Source organism: Pelophylax lessonae (genome assembly GCF_965119305.1).
Source record: "Pelophylax lessonae genome assembly, chromosome: 6".
Lineage (NCBI taxonomy): Eukaryota > Metazoa > Chordata > Amphibia > Anura > Ranidae > Pelophylax > Pelophylax lessonae.
This window is the reverse complement of record NC_138773.1, coordinates 75,582,328-75,595,138: the sequence shown is the minus strand read 5'-3', so window position 1 is coordinate 75,595,138 and position 12,811 is coordinate 75,582,328. Positions and strand designations below refer to the sequence as shown.

The 12,811-nt window shown below is 45.7% G+C and overlaps 1 protein-coding gene across 1 annotated transcript in view; it reads right to left on the bottom strand.

The window, feature by feature from the left end:
- AMDHD2 (amidohydrolase domain containing 2) overlaps positions 1-12,811 on the bottom strand; it is a 38,450-nt gene that overhangs the window by 21,285 nt on the left and 4,354 nt on the right. The window contains exons 2-3 of the mRNA XM_082260564.1: positions 9,127-9,263; positions 6,802-6,941 (exon numbers count right to left, since the gene is read on the bottom strand). Of these exons, the coding sequence (XP_082116690.1) occupies positions 6,802-6,941; positions 9,127-9,263 (277 nt within the window). The remainder of the gene's footprint in view (positions 1-6,801; positions 6,942-9,126; positions 9,264-12,811) is intronic.

The window sequence follows — 12,811 nt, the reverse complement described above, 5'->3', positions numbered from 1 at the left end:
AAAATGAAGATCAAGAACATGGGGACATGACCTCAAACTAATGGGAGGAAAGTTCAAGAACAACCTTTGAACACATATGTCAAACACAAGCCCCACGGGTCGAATACAACTGGCCAGGCCTTGTCATGTGGCTCTTACACCCAGTTTTGCAGCCGGAACTCCATTCCTCCACCTCTGGCTCTCACACGCTGCTCCTATTTCCGCTATCACTTGTAAACACAGAACCCTTCTGTGTTTATAAGGGACAGCCTTGTTCTCAGCGGCTCCTGGATCTAACAGATCCCTGCACATATTCACGGCGGGGACAGATCTCCAGAATCGGAGCAAAAGAGAGAGAACGATCTCCCTGAAAGGCAAGGCAGAGCCGCCTACACAGGGAGGTATTAGAGCTGAATATATGGTAATTAGGAGTTGAACACGCTGCTACTAGAGTAGAGCCACCTACAAAGGGAGGTTCTAGTACTAGAGCTTGGCCAGGGAGGAGAGAGTAGAGCTGCTAGGTGGCTTTGGGAAGGGGGGCGCTGGGGCTGCACACTGCACATAGCACACCCCTGAACCCAGCCAGGGCCGGTGCTTCCACTAGGCAAATTAGGCAGCCGCCTAGGGCGCATTGCAACCTAGGAGCGCCGCCATGAGTTGGCACTCTCTGTCCATCATGAATGATCCTTGTGAGCTGAAGGGAGGGGGCGGCAGTGGGGGAGGAAGAATGGACAGAGGAAGATGCCAGGTGTCTGGGGCAGTGGCTGAACTACCAGGCCCTGGCTTTCCACCACTGTTGAGGGGGGGGGGGCAAGAGGTAGGAAGGGAGCCCACAGGAGTGCTGCCTGCATGATGATCCTCTTTGGCTGGAGCTGAATGGTGTAAACCCTGGGCAGGAAGTGACTCTCTGCACTGAGCTGGTGGGCAGCCGTTCATTTCCCTGGGTCGGTATTAAGCAGGGAGCGGAGGAGAGCTGAACCTGACCCCAAGCTTGGCACTGAAGGGTGGCACCTTTACTGGAGCAGAAACGAAGAGGCACCGAAATGGTCTGAGGAGGTTTGGGATTAGGGACGTGCAGAGTTCTCGGACTGCTGCTTCTCCCTTCACCAGGAGCCGGTTGGAGCTGTGGTGAGCACCGTGGTCCAGAAGAGGAGCATCTTAGAAGAAGGAATCAGCAGGATCACGGTGAAGGAGGGCAGAGTGCGGGCCACTCTCTTCATACCGCCCAGTGAGTGTCCCCAGAACAGGGGATCAGGGTCCCTGGGTGTGACATGGAGGTTCCCTGGTGTAAAAAGGGAATCAGGGTCACCAAGTGTGCCATGGGGGATACGGGTCACCGGGTGTAACAGGGTTTCGGGGTCACCAGGTGTGCAATGAGGAATTGGAGTCCCTGGGAGTGCCATGGGGGACTGAGGTCCCCAGGTGTGACATGGAGGAACATCAGGGGCCCCAGGTGTGACATGGAAAAACATCAGGGTCTCTGGGTATGACATGGAGGAACATCGGGGTCCTTTGGTGTGGCATAGAGGGACATTAGGGTCCCCAGGTGTGACATGGAGGAATATGGGAGTCACTGGGTATGACAGCATAACATAGAGGAGCCATCAGATTAGGGTCACTGGGTATGACAGAGGAGTTTTTAACCCCTTCCCTTTTTATTTTTTTGGGGGCGGGGGGGCGCAAGTAGCTGTTCTTGCCTAGGGCGTAAAATAGTCTAGCACCGGCCCTGAACCCAGCACTCCGTACGCCGCACACTCCTGAACTCTATATGTCGCGCACTGTCAGAGTGAGAATTTAATCCTGAACTCTGTACTTCGCGCACTCCTGAACTCTGCATTCCGAATGCCGCGCTCCCCCAAACTCTGCACTCTGTACACAGTCTTAAAGATACAGCTATCCCTTTGAGGACAACCATAATTGCTGATGCAGCCTGTGATGAAACTGAATTTGAGGAAGAATTTTTAGCAAAAGCCTAGTTGATGCTCGGAACAAACATCCAGCAGAGGTACAGGCAGTCCCCGGGTTTCAAACAGGAAGGGAAATTCAGTCCTGTAAGAGTTCTCAGGGGAAAAAGATGTATCCACTGAAGTTATCACTAATCCTTTTTTCCACAACAACCGAAAGTTTTCAAAATTCAGTTGTCATAGGGACAGAAATGAGGTGAAATCTTCCGAACAGGGGTACAGACCACAAAACAAATGGTACAGGAGTGTTAACCCTTCTCTATGCTATCCAAAAAACTTAAAAATGATTTTTTTTTGGCTGGAGCTAAACTTAAAAAAATGTACCTGTTCCGACTTAGAAATTCGACTTAAGAACAAACCTTTAGACCCTCTCTTGTTTGTAACCTGGGGACCACCTGTAGTGAGTCAGTCAACAGTATGTGAATTTAAACATGCTTGAAACAAGCATAGATCTATGCTCAAAAAAAAAAAAAATATATAAAAAATGGAGCAGACTTGATGGACCACTTAAGGCCCCTTTCACACAGTCCGTTTATCTCAGCGGGGGATCGATCCGCCGATCCCCCGCTGAGCAGAAGGATGACAGTTGTTCTCCGCGCTGTGTGCGAAGACACAGCTGTCAGGTCCCCATGCATCTCTATGGGGGAATCGGATGGGAACAGACCGTCGGTCCATTCTCATCCGATCCAATCCGCTGGACGGATGGAAAATAGGGTTTCCATCCGTCCAGATTTGACGGATCGGATGTCAGCGGACATGTCTCCGCTGACATCCGATGCCTCATAGAGATGCATGGGGGGACCGTTTAGATCTGCCAAAAAACTGACAGGCGGATCTGAACGGTCCGCCTATGTGAAAGGGGCCTAAGTCTTTTCTGCGGTCACTCTTTTACATTTCTATGTGGTCAGTCACTTCCTGCTTAATTTCTATCCCATCTCCACGTGGTTGATCGAAAATTCAATTTTAGGTCTTCGACTTTTTTTGTGATGCTGACACAGAATGGAATAGAAAGTTTAATCGCTCTGTCAAATTGCCATGTGCAATTTTTTTATAACGGTCTCCATGGGAACACTTGCTGTCACTGAACTATCCACATACTTTGAAGCAAATCTCAGCGGGTAATCTAGAGCCAGATACAGCAAAAAAAATAAAAAATACTGCAACCATAATTCAGCAGCTCAGTTTAGTAAGAGCTACAAAATATCTTTGTTTTCCTGTTAAATAATGCAAGTCACTTATTTAGTGTAAGCAACTTTTTATGTAGTGGAATAGCAGCCAAATGTTTAATTTTGGAGCTTTAGGAAAAATTACAACCTCTAAAGATTTTTATTGCTGCCTGTTCCCCTGTAATTATTTCCTCTTACATCCTGGTGGCAGCTTTCACTGGACAGGAAGTGAGGATAAATCTCTGCAAGAAGAACACAGCAATAAACAGCCAAGAGGTTCCAACCCTTCCACACTTTACTCAAAACCTGCGCAATTTAAAATGGCACAAACTATATGCAAATTTTAGCATTTTTTTTCCTGTCAAGGTGGGGCGCTTTAAAACAGTGTATACTACAGTTCAGCTCCAGGTGAATATTGTATGCAGTATGGGATGCCAGTTCCCTTCTTAGCCCATCCTTACCTTCAACTCCATGTACACATAAAAAAAAAACAAAAAAAAAACAAAATACCGTAGCATACTCTGAAGTTCTTCCCACCGCAATACACCTTCCTGTCGCCAACATGGCAGCATGCATGTGGTAGCATGCTGCCATGAATTGGCGCAAGAAAAAGAAAATTATGGTAAGCATTTATTACAATTTTCTGTTTTCCTGGTGCCAACATGGCAGCATACATGTGGTAGCAGGCTGCCATTAATTGGCGCAAGGAAAAGAAAATTATGGCAAGCATTTAATACAATTTTCTGTTTTCCTGGTGCCAACATGGCAGCATACATATAGTAGTATGCTTCCATGAATTGGCGAAGGAAAATAAAAATATGGTAAGCATTTATTACAATTTTCTGTTTTCCTGGTGCCAACATGGCAGCATACATGTGGTAGCAGGCTGCCATTAATTGGCGCAAGGAAAAGAAAATTATGGCAAGCATTTAATACAATTTTCTGTTTTCCTGGTGCCAACATGGCAGCATACATATAGTAGTATGCTTCCATGAATTGGCGAAGGAAAATAAAAATATGGTAAGCATTTATTACAATTTTCTGTTTTCCTGGTGCCAACATGGCAGCATACATGTGGTAGCAGGCTGCCATTAATTGGCGCAAGGAAAAGAAAATTATGGCAAGCATTTAATACAATTTTCTGTTTTCCTGGTGCCAACATGGCAGCATACACGTGGTAACAGGCTGCCATGAATTGGCGTAAGGAAAAGAAAATTATGGTAAGCATTTAATACAATTTTCTGTTTTCCTGGTGCTAACAAGGCAGCATACATGTGGTAGCTTTAGCATGCGGTCATGGATTGGCGCCAGGAAAGGAAAATTTACGGCACGTACTTGATTCAATTTTCCATTTTATTCAGCCCCAAGATCCTGGACAATTGACCTAGGCTCCCCCTTCTGACATGTTTCACACATTACGCTCCTTTCGAGTGAGGAAGAAGCCCAGGATCTCAGGGATTAATAAAGTTTTCTAGAGGGGGAAGAACTTTGGAGTTCAGATTCCATCCTTTGTGTACGTCAAGGTTAGCCGGACCACCAGCACCTCCAAAGCCTCCTTTTTGGTCCTTTATAGTGACACCTGGCTTCACTGACCAAAACAGAGGCTGAGAAAGTAGCACGGGCTAGTGCCGAAAATAAATTATTAAGAGATATTATATATTTAGTTTGTCTAATCTGAAGGGCATTGGGTCACCTGATACAGAGACTTATAATGATAGTAGGGCAAGATGCCATATCAAAACACCCATACTTCAGGTACTGGCGGCTACTGCAGAAATAATCACAGCATAATAAAAAGGACAAACAGGAGAACTTGCAGATAACAAGAACAGAAGACCGAAGGTCAGGATTGTAATATACAGCATCAAGTAAGGCAGCACAAAATTCTGCAGAGCAATGGCATCCTAAGCTACTTAGTTATCATACAGTATGTTTTGTTATATATATATATATATATACATATACATATATACACACACATACATACATATATACATACATACACATATATATATATATACATACATACATACATACATATATATATATATATATATATATATATATATATATATACACACACACACACACACACACACACACACACACACACGCACATCAGGAAACTCACAGTTTTTGGAATGAGCATACACTTTCCAAGGCTTTAGGCTGCATTCACATGTCAGCGTATTGATCGCGGGCAGAATCGCCACGATTCCGCCCACGATCCGGAAATCATTGCAAAACGCGGGACGCCTGTGTGTTGCCCGTGATTTGCAATAGCAGCCCAAAGGCTGTGCGATGTTGCCGCGATTTCCGCCTGCCGAATCGCGGTAACATCACGCAAAGAAAAAAAAAAAAAAAGAAAAAAATCGCAGGACGCATTACGCTCCAAAGAAGCTCTGGAACTTTTTTGGGCGTAATGCGTCCCGCAATTTTTTTTTGCACGATGTTACTGCGATTCGGCAGGCGGAAATCGCGGCAACATCGCACAGCCTTTGGGGTGCTATTGCAAATCACGGGCAACGCACAGGCGTCCCGCGATTTGCAATAATTTCCGGAATTGCGGCGATTCTGCCCGCGATCAATACGCTGACATGTGAATGCAGCCTTACTCACCAACATTTTGGGTGGGTCACAGCCCACCCCTCTTTCTTTTCCTTTGATACTGTAATAGGTAGGATGCGGCCCATCGAAACATTGAGGAATAAAGCCTTGGAAAATATATCCTTCTTCCAAAAGATGTGAGTGTCCTGACCTTCATGTTTAATTGTCAGATATTTCTTAGGCTTTTACATAGGTGGCCAGGGGATGGAAAAAAACAAGTGGTTGATCTGCGCTTTTACCAGCCACCTACAACAAGACATTGTGCCGCTTGGATTGGTAGAGTGCACATTGCTGCAGCCGTGATGTGTTGCATCATGGTGCATCAATTTTATTGCTAATTGCCAAATCTGACAGGTGCATCACCTATCAGACTCTCCCATGTAAGCATTTGGTTCATGGTTGCCACGTGGTCCCACAGGTAAAAAAAATTTAATTCGGCAATTACAAAAAAAATAAATAAATAAATAATAATGAAAAAAAAAAAAAACAGGGTGGCAGGACAGATAATTGTGGAATAATAATTGGTGTTACAACCCGATTATGGTATCCATCTCATGAACACAAAGGTTAGGCTTATTACATTTCCATTTTTTTCAAATATATATTTAGGGGTAAAGTATCCAACAAATGGTTTCAGGAAAAAAAGGACATTGACTAAAGACATACAGGTTACAACATACAAGACATGTATATAAAAGCAGCATTCCCAGAAAAGTACAGTAAACAAGTACACTGGTACAATGCATTGGAGAGGGATACCCCGGGACAGGATATTTTTGGATTTCTGTCCATCCAGTCCTGAGATTTACAGAGCAGTGCCAGACAGCACGGCCAGCTTGGTGACCTGTGTTTTCTGTACTAAAGTCAAGAAACACAGCTAGGTTGCCTTGGCTGGGTATGGCGGCATATGGTGCTCTCCCCAGTGCCCAGGGGAAAAAAAATGCAGAATTGCGCCCCCTTGCCCACTGCTAACACATGGCGTAGATCAGTGTACTGTGCCCTGTCCCCACTTGAAGGTGCTGTGATTGGGGTGGCTGCCCCCACCCCAACTTCCCCCCTTGCCCCGGCTCTGGCTTAGGTCATACCTTGTGGTAAAGCGATTTCGGTGAGGTCACCAGGGTCGGACAGAAAGAAGTCACTCCATGTGGCAGGATGTTACGAGCAACCATAGAAATCCCTTGTTTAACATTATCCGATTCCTGGGAAAAATCCACACCGAACCCACCTACAATATAAAAAGGGGTGAAGAATATTCTGCAGCTTCAACCTGGGTACAAAATTATTTTATTGGCATTTATTCTACTAAATACCTGAAAAATAAAAAGCTGGAAGCTGCCACTATCAGGCTTCATACATAGGTTTTGAGGCAGTGACATCCTTCACATTATGGTTGCACTGATATAGTGTTTTTTTTAAGCGAGTACAAACACCAATACTCTCGGTCAAATACTCACCGATACGGAGTACCGATACTTTGTGGTGCAATTTGCGTCAGTACCAGAAAATTGGTGCAAATACGCAATTGGCACACTGCAAAGACTGGCATGCAATTTGAATAATATTGCGGTGCGATTCCTGTCCGAATTGCATGCGATTACCCCTAGTGTGTGCATGTGTGTAGAAAGGGAAAAGCGCCATCTAGAGGGCAGTATTAAAAATGTTAGCACTCAAAGTACATATCTGGCCAAATGCAAAATCTTCACAAGTGTCCCGACCCCGCCGATGGTAGCAAATCATGGCTGCTAGAGGTGCTGACAGGGCTGGAGCAGTGTTAATTTCGTCGACTAAAACGTTTTCGTCGACTAAATGAACACAATTTTAGTTGACTAAAATACGACTAAAACTAAAACAATTCAGATGACTAAAATACGACTAAAACTAAAATGGCATTTTAGTCTTAAGACTATAACTAAAACTAAATAGAAATTTGCTGCCAAAATTAACACTGGTGTGGTGCTGTGCTAGTGCATGCTCAAAGTTTTATACCATAAATAACATATTAGATTTTTCACTCCAGGATCAGCAGTAGTATATAATGAGTTTGGAAATTGTAGAGATAAATAATGCATTAAAAATTACAATTAAACTACACCCATTTGATTATAGATGACTAAAATGAGTTTTAGTCGACTAAAATGTACTGGAGTTTTAGTTGACTAAATACGACTAAAACTAAAACACTTGCAGAAGACTAAAATGGGACTAAAACTAAAATGCCATTTTAGTCCTAAGACTAAGACTAAAACTAAATTGAAATTTGCTGCCAAAATTAACACTGGACTGGAGGAGAAGTTACAGGACCCCCTTCGGTATAGGGTGGAAGTGATGTCATCTTGGGGGCGGACTGCCTCTACATCTCCAGCGGCCGTGATTTGCCATCATAAAGCGGACTTCCAGTCCCCCATAAATGTTTATTTTTTTAAAACACTCCTCTGTACTTATATATATCTAGCAACATTAAAGCGGTAGTATACTTTGCTTTTGAACTTTTACCTACAGGTAAGCCTATAATAAGGCCTATAATAAGGCTTACCTGTAGGTAAAATTAATATCTCCTAAACCTGCATGGTTTAGGAAATATTCGCCCTGCATGCAGCCGCTCACACCAGCGGCGCATGCGCTCTGAAAGTCCGGCGGACCTTCAGAGCTCCTTGCCGGAAAGTGAACTCCCGCTATGCGCAGGAGTGACGTCATCGTGGCTTCGGCCACTCACAGCGCTGGAGCCGCTGAACCTGGAGACGCAGAGGGAAGATGTCAGCTGCCTCAGCGGTGTCTGGGCGACCGTATGGGGGCTTCATTCTAAGGTAAGTATTTCATAATGAGCTAGTATGCGATGAATACTCGCACATTATGCCTTTGTCCTGCAGGGTTTTTTTTTTTTTTTGAGGATACTACTGCTTTAAGAACATATCCTATGTGTAGTACCTGTACTTTGTGTTAAAATATTTGAAGACCGACCAGATCTCGGAAGCAGGCAGGTTCCATGTCCTCTGTGGGCATCTGAAGCCCTCTTGTCCTGATTTCCAGGATTCAGTGCAGCCGGCTACCCAGCATGCACCTCCCGATCTCGCGCCTGCGCACAGAGCGACTCTCTATCTTCCCGACAGGGACAGCGATCCGATTCTGGTGTGGACCAAAAAAAAGGACCCTGCACGACTTTGGTCCAAATGCAATGCAAATTCAGCTGAATTTGCATCGCACAGACATCGCATGTGATTTGCAGAGCAGTGCAGTGTGAATCACATGCGATGTCTGACATCGCTATAGTGTGAACCGGCACAGAATGTAAGAAAATAACATAAAACTATTATAATTTCTATTTAAAACTGGCCATCCAGGCTACAAGAGCAGCACAGTTCTGGTACTGTAAACATGCAGATCAGAGGCTCTTCTAGATATGAATGTCTTACCATTGATCTGTGTGTCAATAAATCCGGGTGCAATGATTCTCCCATGACAGTCCACCTTGACATCAGCTGCCCCTTTCTCATCAAAGAAAAGTTTTTCGGGATTGAGAATCTTCCCCTGCCGCACCCATAGATCCTCCCTATAACAGTTAGGGACAGAGGTGAGGCTTAAAAAAGCGGTCGGTATAAAAAAAAAAAAAAAAAAAAAATTGATTTTAAAAAATACCAGGACCAATATTCTTCCATCTCTAGATGGTCCCAAACCAACAAGCGGGTAAAAGCCCCTCCAGCCCCCTGTCCTCTGTCTGTGTTTGTGGAAGGTAGACTAGCAGAGCATCCCCGAACAAGAGGTTCCTCATAGCCAGAGAGTGCTGCATATCAAGAATTATTCTGATTACACCTCCCCGGGATCTTAGGCATAACGTAGGTAAAAAAACAAAAACCACAAACAATCTGCTTCAAGTCAGGGCCGAAAAAACGAATCCATTAATCAACAACTAATCGATTATGAAAATAGTTGACAACTATTTTTCATCAATCGATTAGTTGGTGAGCCGATTAGTTGTCCTGCATACAGCTCAGTACACCATCCATACCTGTCAGTATACACAGTGCAGCACACATACAGCTCAGTACACCATCCATACCTGTCAGTATACACAGTGCAGCACACATACAGCTCAGTACACCCTCCATACATGTCAGTATACACAGTGCAGCACACACACAGCTCAGTACACCTTCCATACCTGTCAGTATACACAGTGCAGCACACATACAGCTCAGTACACTATCCATACCTGTCAGTATACACAGTGCAGCACACATACAGCTCAGTACACCATCCATACCTGTCAGTATACACAGTGCAGCGCACATACAGCTCAGTACACCATCCATACCTGTCAGTATACACAGTGCAGCGCACATACAGCTCAGTACACCTTCCATACATGTCAGTATACACAGTGCAGCACACATACAGCTCAGTACACCATCCATACCTGTCAGTATACACAGTGCAGCACACATACAGCTCAGTACACCTTCCATACCTGTCAGTATACACAGTGCAGCACACATACAGCTCAGTACACCTTCCATACATGTCAGTATACACAGTGCAGCACACACACAGCCCAGTACACCATCCATACCTGTCAGTATACACAGTGCAGCACATATAAAGCTCAGTACACCATCCATACCTGTCAGTATACACAGTGCAGCACACATACAGCTCAGTACACCATCCATACCTGTCAGTATACACAGTGCAGCACACATACAGCTCAGTACACCTTCCATACCCGTCAGTATACACAGTGCAGCACACATACAGCTCAGTACACCTTCCATACATGTCAGTATACACAGTGCAGCACACATACAGCTCAGTACACTATCCATACCTGTCAGTATACACAGTGCAGCGCACATACAGCCCAGTACACCATCCATACATGTCAGTATACACAGTGCAGCACACATACAGCTCAGTACACCCTCCATACCTGTCAGTATACACAGTGCAGCACACATACAGCTCAGTACACTATCCATACCTGTCAGTATACACAGTGCAGCACACATACAGCCCAGTACACCATCCATACATGTCAGTATACACAGTGCAGCACACATACAGCTCAGTACACCCTCCATACATGTCAGTATACACAGTGCAGCACACATACAGCTCAGTACACCATCCATACCTGTCAGTATACACAGTGCAGCACCCATACAGCTCAGTACACTGAGCACACGTCAAATTAAAGGACCATTTTGAAAACACATCAGATCTCAAATGGGGAAAATCTCATGCTGGATATGTATACTGGTATGGACTGGGTAATGTGTTAGGAATGGAAGGATGCCACATCGTTTAATGGAAATGAAAATGATCAACCTACAGAGGGCTGAATTCAAAGACATCCCGAAAATCAAAGTGAAAAAATGATGCAGCAGGCTAGTCCATTTTGCTGAAATTTCATCGCAGCAACTCATAGTGGTACTCAGTATTTTTTATGGCCCCCACGTGCTTGTATGCATGCCTGACAACATCGGGGGATGCTCCTAATGAGATGATGGATGGTGTCCTGGGGTATTTTCTCTCAGATTTGGACCAGAACATCACTGAGCTCCTGAACAGACTGAGGAGCAACCTGGTGGTGTTGGATGGACCGAAACATAATATCCCAGAGGTGTTCTATTGGATTTGGGTCAAGCGAGCGTGGGGGCCATTCAGTGGTATCAATTCCTTCATCCTCCAGGAACTGTCTGCATACTTATGCCACATGGGGCCGGCATTGTTGTGCACCAGGAGAAACCCAGGACCCAGCATAGGGTCTGACAATGGGTCCAAAGATTTCATCCCAATACCTAATGACAGTCAGGGTGCCATTGTCTAGCCTGTAGAGGTCTGTGTGTCCCTCCATGGAGATGCCTCCCTAGACCATCACTGACCCACCACCAAACCGGTCATGCTGAACATTTTTACAGGCAGCATGACATTCCCCACGGCTTCTCCAGACCCCTTCACATCTGTCACATGTGCTCAGGGTGAACCTGCTCTCATCTGTGTAAAGCACAGGGCGCCAGTGGCGGACCTGCCAATTCTGATGTTCAATGGCAAATGCCAATCGAGCTCCACAGTGCCGGGCAGTGAGCACAGAGCCCACTAGAGGATGTTGGGCCTTCAGGCCACCCAGAAGTCTGTTTCTGATTGTTTGGTCAGAGACATTCACACCAGTGGCCTGCTGGAGGTCATTTTGTAGGGCTCTGGCAGTGCTCATCCTGTTCCTCCTTGCACAAAGGAGCAGATATCGGTCCTGCTGATGGGTTAACCACTTCAATACCGGGCACTTCCCTCCCTTCCTGCCCAGGCCAATTTTCCCCTTTTAGCGCTGTTGCATTTTGAATGACAATTGCGCGGTCATGCAACACTGTACCTACACCAAATTTATGTCATTTTCCCCCCACAAATAGAGCTTTCTTTTGGTGGTATTTGATCACCTCTGGGTTTTTTCCTTTTTGCTAAACAAATAAAAAAAGACCGAAAAGTTTGAAAAAAAAAAGGCTGATAGGCAGCACTGGTGGGCAATAATGGGCACTGGTGGGCGACACTAAAGGATGGCAATGATGGGCACTTGTGGGCAGCACTGATAGGGAGGACACTGGCGGGCAGCACTGATGGGGAGGGCAATGGGGGGCTCCCTGAGCCCTGATTGCCATCCCTGGTGGCCATAGTGGGCATCCCTGGGGTCATAGTACCATCCCTGGGGTCATAGTGGGCATCCCTGGTGGATCTAGTGGCATCCCTCCCCCCCCCCCGAGGGTCTGCACTGGTAATCAATGATCTGATTACCAGTGCCGACCCCCCCCCCCTGTCAGGGGAGCCGCCGATCGGCGCTCCTTTACTCGTGCCTTTCAGGCACGAACTAAGGAAGCCGATCAACGGCTGTTCCTGTTTACGATGTGACCAGCCGTGATTGGACACGGCTGATCACATGGTAAAGAGCCTCCGTCAGAGGCTCTTTACCGAGATCAGAGATGCAGGGTGTCAGAATGACACCTCGCATCACCGATCGCCGCTCTGCGCGCACCTGGGGGGCGCCCAGAGCTGTGTTATCCTGACGACATCATATGACGTCCGGTCAGGATAACTCAACCACATTCCCGCCGT